Raw genomic sequence first — 24,843 nt, forward strand, 5'->3', positions numbered from 1 at the left:
TTGTAATACAAGTGTTGACATCATACAACGGTTATATATATTTTTAATTTTTCTAGAGCTGTTTTTAATTTTTCTTTTTTATTTTAGATAAATTGTGATATAAATAATAATAAAAAAAAAACAACAATAATAAAACGGAAAAAGATTATCTACTTAAAATAAATTCAATTTACAAAATGTCTTGGTTCTTTCGACCAAACGGCTATTAACCAAAATATGCTCGTGAAATTATATTATATAGTGTATAGTATCGTTGATTTTGTGTAGTTGTAAACCATCTATGGATAAACTCAGGTTCGCCATCTTAGCAAAGATAGTCAAATTTGTGAATGGGCAGAAGAGCTCATCCAACTCGTGCAGTTAAGCGTTTTATTTTATTTAGTTTGGTTAGTTGGTAGTTTTAGTATTTATTCCGCTCAGTGTTATATTTTGTTACAGTTTCAAAACTATTTACTCTTTGCCAGTTTGTAAATAATAAATTTATAAAAAAATTTATTATAATTAAATGTAATTCACTATTCTTTATTTTCATTAATTGGAAGTTCAAATAAATTTGAGTCATTTTTACAGACTTTTTAATTTGTAAATAGTTTTTAATAAAATATATATGACAGCGGTTCCCAAACTTATAATCATTGTGACCCAATTCTCAAAATCTGATCTTGTCGCGACCCCCCAAAAATAGATTCCAAACAGTTTGAGATGCGCTGATCTACGGTATTCTACTGTTTTTTTTACAAACCTGTTTGGTCATATTATTGTACATATTTTTTTTTACTTTTTTATGTATACTTTTTGAAGATAATAGTAGGTATGAAATAAAAGGCACTTTTACCGTTAAATAAATGTATTTATAATAAAACATCTTTATAAAATTGGTATTTACCATTTACCTCCGTAGCCACCTCCATAGCCACCACCGTATCCGCCTCCATATCCGCCTCCATAACCGCCTCCGTAACCACCTCCGTATCCACCTCCGTATCCGCCTCCATATCCACCTCCCAAACCACCGTATCCTCCTCCGACAGTGGTATGAGAATGAGTGTGAACCGGCACAACGACTGGGGTTGGGACTGCGATCTTCTTAACAATTGGTACTGGGACCTCAACTGGGACAGGGACTGGTACTGGCTTGGCTACAGTGATCGATACAATTCCACCTCCGATACCACCTCCGTAGCCACCCCCGATGCCACCTCCGTAGCCACCCCCGATGCCACCTCCATAGCCACCCCCGATGCCACCTCCTAAACCACCTCCGAAGCCACCTCCTAAACCACCTCCGAATCCACCTCCGTAGCCTCCTTCGTATCCACCTCCTCCGTAACCTCCTCCGATACCACCAAATCCGCCATGGATAATTGACCTCTTTCCTTTAACTTTGGTCTCGCCACAGCTGATGCCGCTGACGCAAAGGGCAGCCAGTACACACTGAAAAATTGAAATACGCAATTTAAAAAAAATACAAACAATAACTTTTTACAACACTTACAACGAAGGCTTTCATTCTAGCTTTGAAGATGAAATGTGAATGATGCTGTTCACCAATTCCCCCGATGCTTTTATACAAAAAACGGCATTGAAGGTGAATTTTATGGGCAGCATGTGCAAAAAAGGATGTCGATTTCACTCATCATTTGCTGCTACACAAAATTTGCATGCATATAGATAGCTACATTTTTTTTGCATCAAATTTCGCAATAATTATCGAAAATTATAAACAAATTCTGGATTTTGTTAATTATTCAAGTATAAATTAAAAGATTCAATTTACATATTTATGCCAAAAAAATATCCACATCAGTCGTTATTTTTAGATCCGCACATGAAAAAAATATAATTGAATTAGTGATATAGTATCAATCAATCAATTAGTGCATTACATAAATGCATTGACATTTTGAAAATGATCTCAGCACCAAAGTTTAGAAGTCCAAGGCCATCACTGTAACTCACCTATTTTATAAAATTATTAACTAAACATATGACCTTTTATAACAAGCTTAAAAGCTATGTGGATCAAAAGTTCTCCATTTTTATACGATTTTATCCATGTAGCAATTTATAATATAGTCATTTCGTCGTTTTTATTCGACTATTAGTCAGCTGATCAAACTTGTAGCTCGATCAATCATTATAATTTCAAAAAAATAAATATTCATTTGCGCAATGCAAAATTTATATATTAAATTATACAAAATATTGATCATTATTTTTGTAGACACTTACAATTATTATTTTTTTGCAGTTGTAATTGCAAACATCGTTTCATATACTGTATAACATTTAATAAAAATGCCATTTATTCAAAAAAGGGCAATTTGTGAGATGACATACACAAGAAAAATGCACATATTTCTACAAAACGAAAACTATTTGGAAACTTTCTATTATAAATTTAATTCGTATAAATTAGTTTTGAAATAAATTATTATAAATTTAGACACATAAAAATAAATAAATACAAAATATCTATTCGAAAAGTATACATCTGTTTTTGGTTAAACTGCTAAAATCATATTACCAATAAGCGTGTAATAAAATATTGCATTTTTTTAAGAGATTTACATCTATTATTATCGATATAAATCACTTATTTCTATTTCTGCCACCCTTTTGGTACTTATCGGCCCGCACAATTTTTCTTGTTGGTGAGATTCGAACTGTCAACTTTTGTATCGGATTTTGTAATACAGGCATATTATCTTTTGTAAATAACGAAATATTTCTATAGATGTCAGCTGAATTAATAATAAATAATTATTTTTGATATAGTCATTACCAAAACAAAATTATATTTGTAACATATGAATATTAATTAAACTTATTCTGATGTAGATGTACCAGCAAATTGCAATGTTTGAATAATATTTAAGTTTAGTTTTATGTGTAGGGTAATTTAATAATAAATATATATATATATTAATAGGCTGGCCAAAGGGCTAAGACCTCGGTATCTTTCCGCCCGGGAACATAAACTTTATTATGAAATAATATCAGTATTATAATAATAATATACAATGAACAACAGAAGAATAAGGGGAAAAAATATATATAGAGTTGTAGTTTCTTTTTTAATAATCGAAGGATGAAGGGTGGAAGGGAGTAGTTGTAAGGTGTTATTTTGATTTTGGGGGAGTTCTGAATAACCGTGGAGGACATAATAGTAAATATAATGTTTATTATATTTTTTTTATACAAAACCATTATTATTATTTCTGTTTTCTTATTAAAAACTTATTTTATATAATATATTGAATAAGAACATATTGAATTCATAATTTCAAACTGCAGATGCTAATTATCCTCTTTACTTTTTTATACATTTCTTTAATTTGAGTCAATTTATATACTAAGTTTATAATTTAGCTATATTATGACTTATATTGAGAACAGGTTATAGTTAATATTGATTTTCTTTATTTTTTAAGCACAAGATACTTTACATAGACCGATTTCGAGCAGTCCGGTTTCAAAAATATATTCATAAATGATTTTTATTTACCTTTATACATGAAGTTTCTTTCGTGCTGTTGCTGTATTTATTGCAAACTCATGTTAACTTTAAAACTCATATTTTACTTTCATTCATAGCTATTAAGTTTTCTTAAACTAAATAGATGTTATATTCAGCTTATGCAAATCAGATTTTTTTCCTAGCAATCGGCACCCATCAAATAGAAAGCGTAGAAAACATGTGTCATCTGCATACATTCCAATTCTACATTTGCCATTCAAATCCAACTCATTCAATTCAATTCGATCGATCGGGGAACGATGAAAATAAAGTATTGATATATGCATTTATGCGAAAACAATAATTAAATCTATACTAATTTACTTCTCCATAGAAAAGTTCTTAAAAAAGATAATATTAACGCGGAAACATTCAACTCCACATGAACCAATTGAAATAATAAAAATAAGATATCAATGTTTGTTAGAAATATTTACAAAATATGGATTTCCAGTCTTCGAATATAAAACTATTTGAAAGCGACACGATAAAGAAAACTAGCAACTTATTTAATATAACTTTAAAAACGTTTACTTTAACTTAATGCAGCTGTTAATAATTAAAAACAATTATTATTAAAAATTGGTTTATTCAATTAAAAAGTATGTACAATATATATCGTTCTATCTACAGATTTACCATTTCCATCCAGATGCGTAACTGTTGTAGCCCTGGTTTTGGTACATACCTCCTTGTTTACTAGGAATGTATCCGTTGAAAGTGCCGGAAGTTTGATAAGAGGTTTGGAAATTTTGCATGTTCAATCCATGTTCGGCTTTGGCGTAAGATCCAGCGAAACCCGAAGATTGAACCTCAAATCCAGCTTGATAATTGGCGTTGATTTGTGGAACTTGGAAATTACTGGATACTGGAGCGTGGTAATTGGTTTGAGTTTGGATTTCGTGGGAGTGAGTGTGGATTGGTACTGGGACTTTAACGTAGACTGGAGTCGGTACCTTGACTTGCACGTGCTTAACTACTTCCACTGGATATGGTCTTGGTACTGGTACTTCTACTTTGACTGGATGTGGTACATTTACGTAGACTGGGATCCTTACTGGTACTTGATGGATGATTTTGATTGGGTACGGTTTTGGCACATGCACTGGGACTTTTACTTGAACTGGGACTGGGTACGGCTTTGGAATGTGAACTGGGTATGGTTGTGGTACTCCAACTTTAACTTGTTTTGTGACTGTGATTGGGTAAGGTTGTGGAATACGCACTGGAACTTCTTTCGTGACAGTGACTACTTGGTCCTGGACGATTTCATGTCCTCCATTTTGACGGTTCTTAAAGTCGATTTGGGTGTAGAGACCGTTGGGTCTACGAATTGCCTCAGATAGAACAATACCAACTCCATGAGATTGAATGGAACCATCACTTCCCAATGAATCTGCGTAGGTTTGGGCAGACTGTCCATGGTTTCCTACGAATCTAAAACCACCTTGGTGGTATTGTCCAAAGTTTTGTTGTTGCAATATGCCGCTTGAGAAGATATTTCCAGATTGGTAACCACCATCATGGTAGTTACCAGCTGAGCATAGCGCAAAGGCAGCGCACAAAATCTAAACAAAATTTATTAAAAATTAGCGAAACACAAAAGAAAATTAATAAAATACTATTTTCTTATATATGTATGCAACATTAATATTGAAAATGAGACCATACCAAAAAAGTCCTCATCTCGATTAAAATGAATACGTGAATGGTACAGACCACAAAAGTAAGTTGTCTTTTATACAAAGTGTATTACAAAATAGGCCAAGTGAACGAGCCCACGAAAAAATATAAATCTTTGCGTACCCGGCATTGCATAACCATATTTAAAGAGAATTTCGCAACGAAAATATATTCAAACTTCCAAGAAATAAAAACAATATTTTTAATCTACATTTTTAGCACGATATTGAACGACATGTTTATGGAATCATCGCAAATTAATTTTGAACCGTATTGCATAACGACAGGTGTGTATGCGGTGTTTAACGGACTTTCTTTTAGTGAATCAGATTAACATCCCGATCCTCCCAATCGGACATTCGCTTTTTTTAGCCGAATAATATCGAAGTATAATTATTATTAATAATTATCTAATTCTGAATCTCGCATTATTGATTACGAAATCTATAATGGTTTCAATCATCTCCAATTCCTACCAACTATTGCATTACTCTTTTATATTAGATTGTATATTCAATGGGAATAATTTAGCAGTTTTTATCATCCTTGTTCAAAATACATAAAGAATACTGTTGTTATTCGCCACTCCTTTTGCTATTTTTTATTGTTCGAAACATGCATTTAAAATATAAAATAAATGTATACTTTCCATGGTAAAGATGATATGCGTACTTGTTTTTGTGAGAGCAAAATTATGTATTTGAGTCTGATTTTTTTTTATATCAATGAAAGTAATACATTACTAAATATTCTTACAAGAAATATTTGATAACATTTCTTCGAACTTTTAAAACGAAATACAACGTGTAAAAACGGTCATTACCCCGCCTTACAACAATATAAACATCTCTTAAACAGAATAAATTAAATTGTTTATTTGACTATTCCACTGAACTTTTACTTTATATTATGTTTATACCATACATACCAAAAAAATAGTGGATCTTTGCGTGGGTTTTTTTTTGTTTCGTATATAATATTCAAGGTGAAGTGTATATTTCACACGTGCTCGCTCATCCTTCGTATTTTGCGACTCTATTTATCGTATTTATAGTAGTGTTACTTCGATCGTAAACTAATAACATAGAGTAAGAATGTGAAATCGTTCAATTTATATATATAAAAACGTTCATTTTATTGCTTTCTGCCGTTGATAATTCAATCAAGGAACGTGAATACTTTAAGTTTTACGATTGTTCTACAATATTGAATCTTTCTTAATTCTGCTATAATTATTCATTAGTCTACTATTAATTTATTTTAATATCAGCAATAGAAAATCAAATAGAAGAATGTACTTTTATAATAAAATAGTATTATTTTCTACCAGTTGAATCAACAAATGTGAGTTTATTCTATTTTTCTCTCCCAGAAATACGAAAACATAATTAATTAATTTATATCGCTTAAACACCAATAAGTTTTCCTTTTCTATTAGCCATCCAACAGATACAGATTTGCAACATATAAAATGTAATGAAGTAGATAAGTGGTATCCAACCTTCAAATTTTTCGGCGCCCAAAGTCAAAACATTGGTCTATCTCAGGGCAAACTTTATGTTAATAGTAGTTTTTCTTCAATTTTCGCTGCGCCCCTATAGCACCCCTGCTATAACCAATTTATAATTAAATAATTTTAGGCAAGTCACCAGTGCCGAAACAAGTGTCCAACCTTTATTATAAATCACTCAGTTGGATTCCCATAGGAGCGCTTAATCATCAAGTTGTTAATGAAGGCCAATTCACACCCCATAATAAAAATAATAATAAACTTGTTACAGAAAGAACCACCATTGTACCACACACCCTTACCCGAAGTACACCTAGCACTGTGACTACACAATGATAACACCAGACAATATTCCCCTGTGTGAGACACGGCATAGTTTTGCTTGAAAGGATTTTGATATTTAATTACAAAATGTAAATATTCAAATAATTCAAATATGAACAATCACATCTTTTTACCAGTTACCTTTTTATGGGTCGTAAAAAATGCACGTGAAAAATTATAGTATAATATTGGTAATATTGCGTCACATATTACATCAATTTTGTTTCAGTATCTTAAAATCTCTATGTCACGCACATCCATACTTATATAAATAATATAAGTATTAGTGCAATTGATGCTTCAGGTGTGTTCAATATTGTAGACATGGGTGTGAAAGTGAAAGAACAGCAAGTGTAGAACAAAAATGGGTAATTTATTTAATGACTAATTTGTGAAATTTATATATGTACAAAAAATGTGGATGCATAATTCATGTCGGATGGTTTACCACTTCCATCCTGAGGCGTAACTGTTGTAACCGGAGGCGATGCCACCGTGAGAACTGGAGACGTAACCGGAACCGTGATATCCACCGTATCCACCACCGATTCCACCGTGTCCACCTCCTATGCTACCGCCATATCCACCTCCGATTCCGGATCCACCGAAACCGCCTCCGATACCGGCTCCACCGATACCAGCTCCTCCGAAACCACCTCCGATGCCGGCTCCACCAATACCCGCTCCTCCAAAACCACCTCCGATGCCGGCTCCACCAATACCCGCTCCTCCAAAACCACCTCCGATACCGGCTCCACCGATACCGGCACCTCCGATGCCGGCACCAATTCCGGCACCACCGACAGTAGTATGAGAGTGAGTGTGGACAGGAACAACAACTGGGGTTGGAACTGAGACTGGTACCCTCTTGATCACTTCGACTGGGTATGGCTTTGGTACGCTGACTGGGTATGGGACGGCATGAGGCACTTTAATGACAACTGGTACTTTGACTGGGACGGGGTGAGGAACGGCAACTGGGTATGGTTTCGGGATGTGGACTGGTACCTTAACGGCAACAGGAACTGGCACTGGTTTGGTAACGGTAACAGGGAAGGGTTGTGGTACTGGAACGGCAACTTGCTTGGTAACAGTAACTACTGCGCCACCAATTCCGCCAAGACCACCCCCAATTCCGCCTCCGAAACCACCGCCAATGCCGCTTCCAAAGCCAGCTCCGATACCACCATATCCACCTCCGATTCCACTACCGAATCCGCCACCGTATCCTCCAACTAATCCACTGCTGTAACCACCGCCGTAACTACCTCCATAGCCGCCTCCGTATCCTGCGCCAAATCCTCCTCCGTATCCTCCACCATATCCACCTCCGTATCCTCCACCGTATCCACCTCCATATCCGCCTCCGTAGCCTCCGCTGCTGTAACCGCCGTAACCGCCCAATCCTCCATGGATGATGGATCTCTTCTCCTTAGAAGAAGACTCTCCACAGCTAATGCCGCTGACGCAGAGGGCTACCAAAATGCACTGCAACAAAACCAAAAAAATTAGAATTCAATCATAGAAACAATAGAAAGTCTACACTTACCGCGAAGGCTCTCATTCTTGACTTGAGACTGGGATGCGAATGATATTATTTTCGAATTTGTCTGAGATTTTATACCTTGAAAACTGACATTCAACCTGGATTTCTCTATGCATCAGAACATTTCGATTTCACCAATTTTTTCAAATCTCTCCGCATAGGATTTCGATTTACATAACGTAAAATTTTTCCAAATGTTTTGTTATGCATATCTCTTTTCACATAATACACAAATATCCTTTCCAAAACACACTTACTCCTCCTTTTGTTAATTCCAAACATATATTGTGAAATATTTAAATATATATATATATAAAAAAAAAACTAAAACAATAGTTCTAAGTCAGTTCATGTACCTTGTCTATCAATCAACATTCTGGAAGTACGGACAACTAACACAATTTAAATTTAAATAGAAAAACATAATTATTTTTCCATATTGTAAAAATATTAATATTTAGCATATTAGCATTTATAATTTATTAAACAAAATGAATTAAACATCACAACATCACAATTTTTATATCAATATTATTAATATGAGTGCATATAGGGTGTTGTTGAAAAGCAAACTTATTTTCTTAAATGTTTACAAAATCATTTTACGTAGAGGGATAAATTATTATCTTTTCCAAGGCAGCATAAATACTACCGTCAATTCTGACTGCATACATTAGAAAAGTCTATTTAAATTCTTGGGCTGAATAACAATAAATTTCTATTTCGCAACTGAATATAGATTTTTTTATTTCATTCATAAAAAATATAAATTTTCTCTAAAAGATTTCGGTCATTAACCCTTTAGTCATAATTGAGGTCATTAATAATAATAATAATATAAATCTATTTTTATTTTAAATTTTGCATTTAAAATTCTACTAAAGATGAGTAAAATTAATTCAAGAATGTCGTGTCAGGCGTAAAGTCGCGAAATTTCCCTATTTATTAAATTTACAATTCAAATTGGAAATCACATCTTCCGATTGTTATTAACAAATGTTTGCCAAATCTTTACTCAATCATTTAAAATCTGAACATTCTCAAGATCCTCTGCCACTATTTTTTATTTTTTTAATCTTTGAAGAAGAACAAACACGGAAATAGAAGATAGACTATAGAAGAATAGTAAAGGATATAATTTATTATTTCTTCAAATATTTGGCATAATTTGCATAAATATCAGGCAATGAAATGTTTTGTAATTATCGATAAAATATCATCAGAACAATATATCGATTCCATTTATAATTGATTATAGTTTTAAGGGTATGGACTGAGCTTATGTTCACGACTGCTATTGAAGAAAATATATATATATAGAATGAATTGGTTGGGACTTTGTTTTTATTATTTTATGCTGACATACACTTTCAATTTATTAAAAAGATGTCCGTGACTTTGTACGATACAATTATACGATGCAATATGAGTTTGAGACCACTAGTATATAAATATAACATATGTGTATCTTATATATATTTGTATACGTTGTAATCGATATTTTTAACACATTTTTCCTGACATTGTTGCAAAAGAAAAGAAAAGTATGTGCAATAAATATAAGAAAGGACATTGTTAATAATATGTAAACAAAAATAAGTAATTTTAACAAATATATATTTAATATGTATATGGATAAATTATTTACAAACAATGAACATGAGGTTAAAACTAATTTAACTTTTTGGTTTGACTCCTCTAACAGTTAGTTTCTGATGCATAGGTATGACTATCGCGATATCCAGCAGTGACATAGTTGGCAAGAGCATGATGACCAGAGTCATATCCACCTTCAATACCTCCTCCAAGATATCCAGTACCCGAATATCCATTGTACGCGCTCGAGGTAGGAACGTCTGAGGACCCCTTGTAATAAGCTTTTGTTACGCCGGCATTTACTCCGAAACTTCCTCCAGCTGCAAGACCTGCAATTGGAATTCCTGCACCTGCAGCGCCAATGGCAGTTCCGTATTCACCTCCTAAGTTTCCTCCAAAACCTATATTCCCAGCTCCACCAATATTACCGATGGTAGTTAGTGTGTGAGTATGAACTGGAAGTCTGTAGTAAATCGGTTTTGGAACGGCAACTGGCACCTTCCTAACTACCTCCACAGGATATGGCTTTGGTACTGCTACTGGTACGTGTACTGGATGATGGACCTTAAAGTATACTGGTACTTTTACGCGGACTTCCTGATGGACTGGCACTGGGTACGGTTTTGAGATTGGCACAGGCACTTTAACAGCGACTGGAACTGGTACTTTCTTAATTACAGGCACCGGGTAGGGCTTGGCAACTGGCACGGTGATGTCTTTGGTAATCAAGACATTCACTCCATAACCTAAACCATTACCGCCATATCCACCTCTGGAACCGCCTCCATATCCACCTCCGTAACTGCCTCCATATCCACCTCCGTATCCACCTCCGTATCTACCTCCGTATCCACCTCCATATCCAGATCCGTAACTTCCACTTTTGTATGCTCCACTTATGTATCCGCCATGACTTCCACTATATCCATGACTTGCATATCCATGTCCATGTCCTGCTCCATAACCGTATGCGTGTCCACCGCCATAACTATATCCGTGTCCACCATCATAACCACCATGAAAAACTGACCTTTTTTCTTTAACCAGAACTCCTCCGCATCTTATGCTACCGATGCAAAAGGCTACCAAAAAGCACTGCCAAAGAAAACGCAATTAAATTTACGGTACACGAATTCTACAAATACAAACTTACCGCAATGATCCTCATGTTAAATGTGAGTGCTCAAAGATGTTAGTGATGTTTACCTCTGACCGGTAGATCCTTATATACAATGCATCCGACATTTAGATAAGCAAACGAATATCCGATTTCTCCAAATTTCTTCTTCCGATTTACATAAAACCGAAAAATTTCACGCGGATACATCTTCAAAAGATTTATTGATTTTTATTAACATAATTTCATTGCAGAATAGTCCTCGAGGTATAGTTTCAATATATAGAGATTAAAAATTTTATTAATCACCAAAATCGACATTTTTAGTTGATGCTAACTTTAATTGCAACAATAAATGCATTAATATAATTTTAATATGTAAATTTTTAGAAAGCTAAATTATTAAATATTGAGCAATAATTCGATTCAAAACTACAATTTTCAATTGTTTATATTATAATTACTTTAGCTTTTAACTTAAATTACCCTAATTACTAAAATAATTATTTTTACATAACAATGTAACACATATGGAAGCGGTCCTCGTCTTTCGTACTTTCGATTTATTTAATATAATTTATAAGTCGAATCTCAGTATATTTTTTTTCATTTTATAAAAAATAATCGAATGCGATCCGTAAATCTAGTATTGCTATAGTTTGTTTCAAGAAATGTAAGAATCGTGTAGGTTTGAGAATTTCTCAACTAAAATATATTGGTTTCGATATTATCAAGGGTATCAGCCCGATAAAAAATGCAAATTAAAGGAAAAAAAAACAGATTTTTTGAACAATACTATACAGTGCATAAAAAAGTGTAGTAAGTTATACACAGATATATTAACCGATATTTCTTTTAGCAACAACATTTGAATTATAATGTAAACTAACGGTTGTTTTTTCGATTCAAAATAGAACCAAACCCAATCTTGTGGAGTCTAAAGCTCTATGTTGATATGTAAATACATATTTCTGCAAATTGTTCATTTGTATTTTTTTAAATATAACTAAAACCAAACTTGACAAAGCACTAGAGTGAATGAATATTGAAATGCATTTTCTTTCATATATTTTTACATTTATTTTTTAAATAGAACCGAAACCAAAGTTGATAAACCTAAGGCACTAAAATGTATATGGAAATATATATGTATATGCAAGTTGTTTATATATATATATTATTTCAAATAAAACCATAACCAAACTTGAGGAAATTCATATGTCTGCAAATTGTTTACTTTATAAATTATTTGGAAAATTATATTCTGGATGATATAGAGCAGTGGTTCCCAAACTTTTACGTACCATGCCCCACCAAAACCTTTCAAAAATTCTTGTTTCCCGTACGTAACATACACATTACGCAATACAGTTCAACTCTAGATGTATCCATTTTCGAATTTCCGCGCTTAACAATCAAATTTCCACAATGTTGCGAAACACTGATATAGAGTGAAGAAATAATTTGGAAATAATTATTGTATTTTTATCATTTATTTCAATTAATGTGTTAAGTGTATTATTTATTTACATTTATAATAATAAGTTCGATTAAAATTGTATAAAAAAATCAATTTCGGGTACATTTCAAACTACCACTTCCATTGGGAAGCGTAAGTGTTGTAACCCGTGTTTCCGTTGAGACCTCCGTATGCACTCGAGACGTAGCCTGTACCGGTAATGCCAGTGGAACCAGAATAACCTCCATTTACACCACCAGAATATCCTCCACTTACAGCACCTGAATATCCTCCATACAAACCACCGGAATATCCTCCAGACAAACCACCGGAATATCCTCCAGATAAACCACCGGAATATCCTCCAGATAAACCACCGGAATAACCTCCAGATAAACCACCGGAATAACCTCCAGATAAACCACCGGAATAACCTCCAGATAAACCACCGGAATAACCTCCAGACAATCCGCCAGAATATCCACCTGTTACGGATCCGGTAACGCCGCCAGAATATCCGCTACCATAATTATTGTAGCTGGAAGCATCGAATCCGCCATTACTGTCATAACTGCTTGACGTATCAACACTGACGTCATTTGCTCCGTAGCTTCCTGCGTAAGTTGTTCCAGTATTTACAGATCCTGAGTTCAAAGAATATCCTGTTCCGTAATTTCCTTCATATCCCGTTCCGTAGTTTCCGCCGTATCCAGCTCCGTAACTTCCTCCATAACCACCTGTGGAAACTCCACCAAGAGTAGTGTAGGTATGGCTGTGGACTGGAACTTTAACGTAGACTGGAGTTGGGACCGAGACCGGGACTTTCCTGATGACTTCCACGGGGTACGGCTTGGGTACTTCGACTGGAACACGGACGGTTTGAGGGACTTTTACGTAAACAGGAACCTTAACCGGAACCTGCTGCGTGACCGTCACTGGATATGGCTTTGGGATGTGAACAGGCACCTTTACAGCGACTGGAACGGGAACTGTTTTGGTTACTGTTACGGGATAGGGTTGCGGTACTGGCACGGCAATCTTTTTAGTTACAGTCACCACGCCTCCGTTGCCATAGCCTCCGCCGTAATTTCCGTATCCACCGCCGTTTACGTAACCTACACCAGCATAGCCAACTCCACCGTAGCCTCCTGCTACGTATCCACCGTTATACCCTCCGTAGCCACCTGACGAGTATCCACCATTGTATCCTCCATAGCCACCAGCCGCGTATCCGCCATTGTATCCTCCGTAGCCACCACTGTTGTAACTTCCATAACCGCCACCGTTGAATCCTCCATGTCCGCCTCCATAACCGCCCAATTTACCTAATAAAAGTGATCTTTTCTCCTTTGTAGAGGATTCACCACAGCTCACACCGTAAACGCACAAGGCCACTAAAATACACTGAAAATAAAATACATATTGAAATAAAATCAACATTACCAATGAATACAAATTAGTAAAACAAAAACTATTTATTATAAGCCACACATTAAAAAATAGAAAATTAAAACATATTTAAAAAATCATAATATTTAAGAAACGTTAGGGCTATTAGGTTTTTCCGTCTTTTATAAATATTTACAATTAAATTGAATAAACAGTAATATAATTTTGTAATACTAATCACAATTAAATCATGAAAAATCTAATGTACTTACTACGAAGGTCCTCATGTTGTGGACAGAAGTTCTTAATGATGTGTTACTTATCCGGACGGTCTTTTATACCGTGATCCTCTCCGCAGAAGCAGACACGCAACATTGATTCTCAATATCAATAATGTTCGAAAATTCGAAGATTTCACTAATTTTTAGCACCAACCCGACATCTCGCATACACATTAGATGTACATAAAGGCCACGAAAATCCCAAGCACACATATACACTGTAGAGCAAGTTTGCCGAAGAGCCGTTGTTTGCACTTCTAATAGTCACTCATTTGACATTGAAACTTTAAAACATAACGACCACAAGCGCGATGTATGTAAATGGTGAAAGCAATTGGTAATTTCCCATTGGGAAATATTTCTTTTCATTGATTTTGTTACATTTTGTTTGATTTTCGTTCATTATGTCTTATGATTTTTAAGTTATTTGAAAACACCGAAAGAATAGAATTAACTACATTACAAAGTAAAACATTAAAAATATATTCACGTAGAAACTGTAATAATAATATTGTTTGTCATCACACCAAATACAATTCGCATTTCCGTGCTCATATATGTGTTGACGATAATTTAAATATTGCTTAATATTTATTGAGGACATACTCAAAATAATATAAAGATAGCTAATTGAATTTGTCAAGAAACATAATGACATTCACAATCTTTGAAATTTCTTTATTTTATATATTTATTTTTAAATATTGTTTTTAAGAAATTATATATTGCAAATTTGTAGAAAATAAGGCAATGAGTTACTGTTTTCTGAAAAGGGGAAGATTGGTCAAATAAATAATTCAAAGACATTGGAGAAAATTAGTATAACTGAATTTTAAACATAATTTTAATTTAATATAAATAATAATATTTATTGCAACAATAAAAATACAAAACAAAAATAAAATATAAAGTCAACTGGTGCAAAGAGTCATTCTGTCTGTAGAATTCTATTATATATGAGAATATAAGTGTTTAATTGTAGATTTTTATACAGCGATCATATTGTCATATCATACAAGAATATCAGTCTTCAAAGTCTACATAATTTTCTAAATATATAAATAAACATTCATCTAGCTTTTTACCATAAGACCCAAATTAATGGGATGATCCAATTTTAAGTCTACTTTTCTATATAAAAAGGTGCGTATTATGAACCGAAAAGTACGGTTTAAGTTTACAATTATATTTTTATTTATCTTTTCATTGATTTTGGATTATAACTTGTATTCTGTTATTTATTTATATTTAGAGATGTGTAATTCTGGCTAATAGGCGTTTTTGTAGACGCGTTTTTTGGTAATAAAAATTGCTGTTTTGTTTACTATATTAATAAAAATATTATTTGCAAGTGTGAAGCTGTTATTGTAGAATTATTATGTTTCTATTTTCATAATAAATATTGTTTAAAAATGCCTGATAATTATACACCAACCCAATATTATTATATAATGATTCAAATTTAATCTCTTGTTTAATTCAAAAAATATTGTAATTATGTTACTACACTTAACATACACTAAACATACAAACTTATTTTTTTTATATGAATCACCAAATCTATTGTTTATCAACAAGAGAAAACACTTAATATATTCACCTTTGGATTGCTTAAAAATGAATAAACAATATTTCCTTCAGATTGTGCGACTGTTCTTGAGACGACGCGCGATTGATACAATTGTATTAATAATTTGTAATGTTCAACTTTACAAATCGTATAGTTTAGTAAATCGTATGTTCGACGACTTACTAAACATAACTTTGAAGTTCATTTTCTTCTGGAACATTTTTGAGTTATATAATGATTGAATATAGGTAATGAAACAAAGGTTATTTATATTTTTTTTATTGTCTTGATCTTTTATTTACAAAAATGTATGTACGAAAGTAAAAAAATGATATAGCATTTCATTTCTATCTGTTTTACCATTTCCAGCTGGAATCGTGAGATCCAGAGGAGCCAATAGAACTGCCACCGTAACTTCCGCTGTAACCGCCATCAACACCACCGCTGCTGAAACCGCTACCGACGTTTTCATTGGAGCCACCGAAACCGGAATCATAGGATCCACCGAAGGATTGTCCGCTGAAGTGAATTGGAGCACCATATGTTTTGGTACTATGGGAGTGAGTATGGGTGTAGATTGGCTGTTTAAAGTAGACTGGGGTTGGCACCGAGACAGGAACTTTCTTGATGACCTCCACTGGGTACGGTTTTGGCACTGGAACGGCGACCTTCACTGGGTGTGGAACCTTAACGTAGACTGGAACATTGACTGGGACTTGATGGGTGATGTGCACTGGGTATGGTTTTGGTACTTCAACTGGTACTTTAACATGGATAGGTACCGGGAATGGTTTTGATATATGAACTGGATACGGTTGTGGGACACCGACTGGAATATTCTTGGTGATGGTAACTGGGTAGGGTTGTGGAACACCAACTGGCACCTGCTTGGTCACAGTAACAATTTCCTTGTGAACTCCTCCACCAATTCCACCGCCGAAGCTTCCTCCGAAGCCACCGTCAAAACCTCCGCTGCTTCCAAAGCTTCCACTGTCGTAGCTGCCGCCATAGCTTCCGAAGCCGCTATCATATCCGCCCACGCTTCCTGAACCAAACCCGCTTCCATGGTAAATGGACCGTTTATCTTTAGGAGTTTCCTTTTTTTCATCCCCGCAGATAACTGCACTTACGTACAGGGCAAGTACAGCGGCGCACTAAAAACGTCAATTAATTACCAAAAGAAATCAACAGATGTTATTGAACTTACCACAAAGGACCTCATACTTCTGTATGAATACTTGAGAAAATGATGCCGATATGTGATTTGCCGATGCTTTATATACTAAGTGGGCTGGCATTGAAACAAGATTTTTTGGATCATCGGAACATCCGCGTCAGCTGTAACTGCACAAACGGGTCCGACAACAGATTTTCGCAACGATGAGCGTCGCAACATTGAACAAAAGCCCTAACGTATTTACCAATAACATAGTTTACGGAATAGATTTTAAATGTAATAATTGCAATTACCAACACCACAATTTAAATTTATTGTATGTTATTTCTTTCTTATAAGAAAGGGAATAATTTATCTATTATTAAGCACTTACAGAAATGTTTTTTATTCTGACATCATTTTTTAAATTAAATTAAAATCGATCATGTTTTAGACCGTTTTTCAAGTACAATTATAAATAAATCTCCAAAATTATAAAAAGAATTGATATTAACAGATTTTTTACATAAATTCCTACACTTGTTATTGGAATTGCATTTCTATAATCTTCTTTATTGAGTCAAGGTGTTTCTATTTCTATTTATTTATATTCTTAATTTTGTGTATGAATGTTACTAATAATGATTCAATCTTCAATAAGTACTATTTACAACAACTTTCATCTGAATAGTATTTGACTTAGATAGAAATATATATACAGTGGAACCTCGCTTAACGAGCAATTTGGCATAACGAGTGACGAGGAAAGGAGAAGTCTCAGATTATGCGCTTGCTACATCGTTTTGAAAACTTGTGTTCACATATTATTTGTATTTTTATGTGTTATTTGGGATTTTTTTCTGTGAAAATTTTAATAACATTTGTATGTCTCTGAGACCAAGTTATACTTTTTTTCGACATGGAACGCATTATCGTATTTTACATTAGTTTATATAAGGAAAATTGTTTCACTATACGAGTTAAAATCCGGAAATCCGAAAAAGAACGCACATTATATATTAATTTATGCGCTTAAAGAAAGTTCCATTAGTTTGTTACAATAAATATTATTTTATTGTAAGAAACAAATTATAAACTTAACACAATAATATAATAAGAATAAAACTAAATTAAAGGGCTATTGAAAAGTTGCGTTAATATTCTGAAATTGTGGCAATAGGCCCATAATTTAAAAAACATAATTTGATTCGATATTTCTTAAAATTTGACTGCCAATCTCAATTTTTAAACTGTATTATATTTATAATTTAACTAAGATAATAGTTATGTAACTGACTTAATATATAAATTTACATTATCTGTTCCCAAAGATTTAAAATTATTAAGATCAGTTGTGTATTAAAATTTTGAATAATTATTAGATTGCATAATAATATTTGTCAATTTTCTACATGAATTACCAAATAAATTGAGTATAAACAAAATATAACACTTAATACATTCAATTTTAGATTGCATAAAAAATGAATAAATACTACAATATTTTCTTAAGCCAGGGAATGAGATGATTGTGAAATTGATCTTGGGCTATCAATTTGAAGCACAATTGAGTTTGAAATTTCTTTTGTTCTCTATCGTTGTATACAATCCTAAACATCATGGAACCTCATAATTTCTTTTCTTCGTTTAAAAAAGGTTATTCTTAGCGAAACCGGTGTCGATCTGTACACATTTTCTATCGAACCACGACCTGTGGTTCAATTTTTCGCAAAAAATGATTTTTTTTATAAGTTACAAGTATTGATTTAATTAATTAATAACTATCTACGGTGCTTTTAATTTGTATTTAAACGTTATAAAAAATATTTCTCATATTTTCGACGGATTTAGAGAACTGAATTTCATACAATACTTTTTTTTTAACTTTTTACTATACTAATTAAAACATATATAATTAAACTATATAAAAAAATCTCTTGTTTAATTAATCAATGATTAAAGATCTGTTACTAGACTTAATATAATCTAATAATTGGTTTCATACGATTCAATAAAATTAAAATAACCATTAAAAATAAGTAAAACTATTAGTTGTTTATTATGATTTATAACAAGATATAGTTTTTGTCAATCAGATTGCATAATATTATCTTTGAATTTTCTACATGAATCAACACAAAACATTTATATATTCATTAGTTAAGCCAACTAATATAAAAATTATCAAATTCTACTTGAACAATCAATTTTATACTTACTTTATAAAATTGAGTTTGAAATGTGTTTTGTGGACTTACGTTATATACAATCCCAATCATCATGGAATTTAGGTAATGAAACGAAGTTTAATTTTGTTTATCTTTTATTATCTTGATTTTTTATATACAAAAAAAAGGTATATACGAAAGTAAAAATTTGTAAGGTATTTTACATTAATCGGATTTACCATTTCCAGCTGGAAGCGTATGAGTTGTAACCGGAGTTTCCGGAGATACCTCCGTGGGTGCTTGGGACGTAACCGGATCCAGAGGAGCCAAATGAGCTGTCGCCGTAACTTCCGCTGCCGTAGTTACCACCGCTGTAACCGCCTTCCAAACCGCCGCTGCTGTAGCCACCGCCTAAGCTACCGCTGTTATAACCACCGCCTAAGCTACCGCTGCTGTAGCCACCACCTAAGCTTCCGCTGCTGTAACCGCCTCCGACGCTTCCAGAAGAGCCACCGAAACCGGAATCGAAGGAACCACCGTAAGATGATCCACCGAAGGACTGCCCAGTGGAGTAGATTGGAGCGCCATAGGTCTTGGTGGTTTGAGAGTGGGTATGGGTGTAGATTGGCTGTTTAACGTAGATTGGGGTTGGCACGGAGACTGGGACTTTCTTGATGACCTCGACTGGGTATGGTTTTGGCACTGGAACGGCAACCTTCACTGGATGTGGAACCTTGACGTAGACAGGAACATTGACTGGAACTTGCTGGGTGATGTGGACTGGGTATGGTTTTGGTACTTCAATTGGTACTTTAACATGAACAGCTACCGGTACTGGTTTTGGTACGTGAACTGGATAAGGTTGTGGGATACCGACTGGAATCCTCTTAGTGATGGTGACTGGGTAGGGTTGTGGAACAGCAACTGGCACCTGCTTGGTGACGGTAACAATTTGCTTGTGAACTCCACCACCAATTCCTCCGCCGATTCCGCCGCCAAAGCTTCCTCCGAAGCCACCGTCGAATCCACCACTGCTTCCGCCGAAGCTTCCGCTTTCATAGCCGCCACTGCTTCCGAAGCTTCCACTGCTTCCAAAGCTTCCACTGCCGTAGTTGCCGCCGCTTCCGAATCCAGCACTGCCTCCGAATCCTTCGCCGCCTCCATAGCTTCCTCCGCTTCCGAAGCCGCTATCGTAGCCGCCTACGCTTCCTGAACCAACTCCGCTTCCATGGTAAATAGACCGTTTATCTTTAGGGGTTTCCTTCTTTTCATCCCCGCAGATGACTGCGCTCACGCACAGCGCAAGTACAGCGATGCACTGAAAACGTCATGTACATTAGCAAAAACTTAAAAGTTACCATATTCCATGCAACTTACCACAAAGGACCTCATACTTCTGTTTGGAGACTTGAGCAAATGATGCCGACATGGGATCTGCCGGTGCTTTATATAGTAAGTGGACTGGCATTGAAACAAGATTTTTAGGATCATCCGAACATCCGCGTCCATCGCAGCTGTAACCGCACCAACGGGTCCGACGACAGATTTCTGCAACGCTCACCAATGTCGCAACAAGGAACAAAGTCCTTAACGTATTTACTAATAACACATTTTGCGGAATCGATTTTAAATGCGTTAATTGCAAGCACCAACATCTCAATTTACATTTCTTGAATGTTCGTTACACTTACGAAATAAAGTAAAAACATTCCAACGCTTTTACCACATTTCAATTTAAACCAATCTCAACGATTTTCCTCGAATAAAAAGATGTACATGAAACGTAATTTACGATTTAATCGGTAAATTTCCCGAATTTTGACTCCTGATTTTGAAATGTGAAGGACGTCCATCTGCTTGAATTATTCAAATTTCAATAGTTATTTATAAAAAAAATAAATTCAAAAAATATGTATATAATCCTCTTTCGGCATCCAATTTAGAATAAAATACTTTTTTTTAAAATTAACATTCTATATGGCCACAGATTTAATGGTCGTGTTATTATTTCTTTTCTGGAGAAAGTGGATCGCTAAAAAATAACCTACTAATATTTACAATGACTTAATATGAGGCGCATATCGAAAATAGATTGTAACAAATCTACGTGCATTTACCAGACTCGTCGGCGCTTTAAAACATAATTTCTCTTTTTACTACATTGAATTTAATCCCAGATATTTTATTGCCGATTTACGCCTATTAATTGACCTTTCACTAAAAATAAATGATTGCTTGATGAGAAAAAAAACTCTAAAAATTTAATTACACTCAACAGATATTGATAATAAATAAATAATTTAGAAATTAGCGTTTTCATAAAAATGTTTCTTCATAATTATTCATTGATTTTTTTCTTTGTGAAAGCCAAGGGCCGGGCGGTCCTTGCCTCGGTTTCGACACTTTCTGGATAATAAATTGTACTTTCCACGATCGAATTTCATTGAAGAGTTGTTTCCAAGAAGAAGAAGACCTCGCTCCACAAAAATTGTATTCCGCAGAAGATTTATTGTGTCATTTTTCATCCGTATTTTTTTATGAAGGATAATAAATATTTTGGGATTTTTTTTTTAAATTATTTTATTTATTAAATACGTTTGTTACACAATCCAAATTGGGTTCACGATCTCCGTTAAAAATATATTCAATAATAACACAATAATATCCATATTGTATTCTACTTTCTAAAAGGGAGATCAAGTGTGTTATGCCTTTTTAGTCTATTGGGGGTTTCACTATAGTCTAGCAAGTTTATGGATAGAATATTAGGGTGATTTTCCAATCTGATTTGGTATTTGCTCACTAAACGTCTAGATTTCACTGATTTATTTAATTCATATAATTACAAATATTTTTATTATAAGTATTATATTACTTAATTTCTTTTAAATCTAAATAATATGAAAACAAACATTACAAAATTACATTAAAAAACAATCAATTTTAATGAAAAAATATAGTGACATATTATGATTTTTTACCATTTGCAATACCAATTTGATGGACAGCTCATATGTAATTAAAATTGTCCAATTGTTAATCGTTAAAAAATAGATTATTTTCACTTATTAAGATATCTGAAAAAATACATGAATAGCAAAAAAAGTACTTTTTAAGGCTTGAAAAACGTCGAGATGAGTGTTTTTAGTCAGAAAACTGGGAAGTTCTAGATGTATGGAAATTGGATAGCTTTTTAAATTAAAAAATATTGCACTAATAGAATATATATTGTTAATTGTACTTTAAAACCCATATTTTATGTAAGAACAAAAATCTAATCTAAATATTTTATGTTCTATAATTCAACTAAATAAGATCAATAACATGTACTAAATTATTCCAATTCGTATTATCGATTAAGCTCTTCTTTGAGATGATGTGATGTAATCATATGCATGCTTGAGAATATGTTTATTTGAGAACTTTCTATCGGTTTTTTTATTTAATACATAAATTTTAAAACAAATCGTCTAATAGTTAATTTATACCAATAAATATGTTAAATTCCGCATAGGATCAGCTCATTTACATATTTGCAACCAATCAAACTATAAAAATGCGAGGTAAATACAAACACAAAACAACTACAACATTTAAAAAATAGACGCTATCTACACAATATCTACTATTGTAGATATTGTGGGATTGAAATAATTTTCTAGCTTCGTCTCATAAAATCGTTGCAAGATGTAATCTTTCATTTTAAGTACGTTTGCTTCATTGTGCAAGCCATTTGTCGTCGTGTCCTAGCATTTGTTTTGGTACAGCTGACTTGGACCTCTGTATATTAAAATAAGTCTCATTATGCTTTTATAGATGATAAAGCAACCATACCACGTTGATAAAGTACAGGTTCTCTTATAGATGATAAGCTTGTTGCTTCTATTCAATCCACTTCCCTGAGCAATCGACGGGTTTAACCAACTCATTACTCCATAAAGCTTAAGCACAGTTAATTATATGCATGTCAAAAAAGTTGATTTGGCGAGATTTTCATGCGAAAGAACGTGTTTTCTCTAGACCTTAGTATAAGTTTTCCTGAATTTCTTTTGGTTTTCTATTTTTAAAAATACGTTTTAATAAATTTTAGATGTCTCTTCGAATTAATTCTTACATCTACATCAAATGCATTGGAAGACAAAAATATTGTTAAAGAATAGAATGACAATTTCAATTTGAATGATTTGAAATGGGAACTTGATTTGTATAAAACAAAAAATCAATCTAATTTGTACTGATTCTGAGTTTCTTATAACACTGTTTTCATATAATCCTCCACACAGTTCCTATAGAACACTGTTTGCAGATTACGTGGTATCAATGATCGGGTTATAAGGTTTACTCAACATTTGATTCTTGCTAATAAAACTATGATTATAAGAATAATTTTATAATAGTACATTTTGTTGTTATTTATATTTTATTGCTTACAATTCACATAAACATTTTTAATAACATATATAATTTATTTAAAATAATAATGAAAAATACTTAAAAGAACCCTCCCCGGCGGGGAATCGAACCCCGGTCTCCCGCGTGACAGGCGGGGATACTGACCACTATACTACCGAGGACTTGTATTTGGTATCATTCTTTCATAATAAGTACAAAATAGTATAGTGTTTATTTACCTAAGTACAAATTAGGTAAATAAACAATATATTATTTTACCTCACAGGTATTACAACTATTACGCAGACAAACTTCACTATATTTATCGTTAATACATAGCTAAATGTATTAAGTAAACCCTCTGGCTGGAGGTGCATTTAAAATTTAAAAAATAGTTTACAAATTTCTCAACAATAGTTGTAAATAATTAATAAGTGTGTCCCAAAATTAACGCAAGATTTGAATTAAATAGAAATTTCTAATTGAAATAACCACAATTCAAATCAAGACTTATGCATCAATTATTTGTCAATGCATTTTTCAATATATTTTTTTAACGCTATCCAGAATAATTTTGTTTGGTAAATCCGCAACCAAACATACTTTCATTTCAAATATAAGTATGGTAAAGGTATCTTCTGTCCGGTGGCAATCGCAAGACCGACAACCGAAAAACCGTCTATTGAAAGGCCGACGTTCGAAATCCCGAGTGTATCGAAATCCCGACAATCAAAATCCCGACAGTGACTTTTATTATTATAATTTCTGAAACGGATACTGAAAAAAATATTTTTGGCCCAATTTATAATTGTTGTTATATATTCTTAATAACAATAAATAATATTAATTATTATTGTATTTTTTTTTTCGTTGACTTATTCATTATAAAACTTAAGAATAAGAAATATTCTATAATAAAATTAGCTTATGTTATTAACAATAAATAACAACAATTAATAATCTTATTAATATAAGATATAGTCGGGATTTTGACATAGTCGGGATTTCGATATAGTCGGGATTTCAAACGTCGGAATTTCGATACACTCTGGATTTCGAATGTCGGGATTTCGATAGACGGGAAAATATATATTTAAAAATTGAAAGACATATTTTTTGGTAAAATCATTTA

The 24,843-nt window shown here is 33.4% G+C and overlaps 4 protein-coding genes and 1 non-coding gene across 5 annotated transcripts; all 5 read right to left on the bottom strand.

The window, feature by feature from the left end:
- Positions 1 to 4,155: 4,155 nt before the first annotated feature.
- LOC108560701 lies at positions 4,156 to 5,344 on the bottom strand. The gene is made up of 2 exons (XM_017918400.1): positions 5,327 to 5,344; positions 4,156 to 5,088 (listed from the first exon to the last, which is right to left on the bottom strand). Exons 1-2 carry the CDS (start codon positions 5,342 to 5,344, stop codon positions 4,156 to 4,158), a joined length of 951 nt encoding a protein of 316 aa, XP_017773889.1.
- A 2,137-nt stretch (positions 5,345 to 7,481) lies between these two features.
- LOC108560790 (elastin-like) lies at positions 7,482 to 11,347 on the bottom strand. Its single transcript, XM_017918510.1, has 4 exons — positions 11,333 to 11,347; positions 10,287 to 11,274; positions 8,940 to 8,944; positions 7,482 to 8,525 (listed from the first exon to the last, which is right to left on the bottom strand). Exons 1-4 carry the CDS (start codon positions 11,345 to 11,347, stop codon positions 7,482 to 7,484), a joined length of 2,052 nt encoding a protein of 683 aa, XP_017773999.1.
- Positions 11,348 to 12,846: 1,499 nt separating this feature from the next.
- Positions 12,847 to 17,217, bottom strand: LOC108560875 (nuclear pore complex protein Nup98-Nup96-like). The gene is made up of 5 exons (XM_017918625.1): positions 17,203 to 17,217; positions 16,356 to 17,149; positions 16,026 to 16,035; positions 14,417 to 14,476; positions 12,847 to 14,159 (listed from the first exon to the last, which is right to left on the bottom strand). The coding sequence occupies exons 1-5, from the start codon at positions 17,215 to 17,217 to the stop codon at positions 12,888 to 12,890; spliced, it is 2,151 nt and encodes a 716-aa protein (XP_017774114.1). The 3' UTR covers positions 12,847 to 12,887.
- A 2,337-nt stretch (positions 17,218 to 19,554) lies between these two features.
- Positions 19,555 to 20,753, bottom strand: LOC108560963 (keratin, type I cytoskeletal 9-like). Its single transcript, XM_017918738.1, has 2 exons — positions 20,697 to 20,753; positions 19,555 to 20,637 (listed from the first exon to the last, which is right to left on the bottom strand). Exons 1-2 carry the CDS (start codon positions 20,709 to 20,711, stop codon positions 19,555 to 19,557), a joined length of 1,098 nt encoding a protein of 365 aa, XP_017774227.1. The 5' UTR covers positions 20,712 to 20,753.
- A 3,068-nt stretch (positions 20,754 to 23,821) lies between these two features.
- Trnad-guc lies at positions 23,822 to 23,893 on the bottom strand. Its single transcript has one exon. It is a non-coding gene; the product is annotated as a tRNA-Asp (tRNA).
- Between the last annotated feature and the right edge of the window lie 950 nt (positions 23,894 to 24,843).

This window comes from Nicrophorus vespilloides, unplaced genomic scaffold, assembly GCF_001412225.1.
Source record: "Nicrophorus vespilloides isolate i.1.1-1 unplaced genomic scaffold, Nicve_v1.0, whole genome shotgun sequence".
Classification (NCBI taxonomy): domain Eukaryota; kingdom Metazoa; phylum Arthropoda; class Insecta; order Coleoptera; family Silphidae; genus Nicrophorus; species Nicrophorus vespilloides.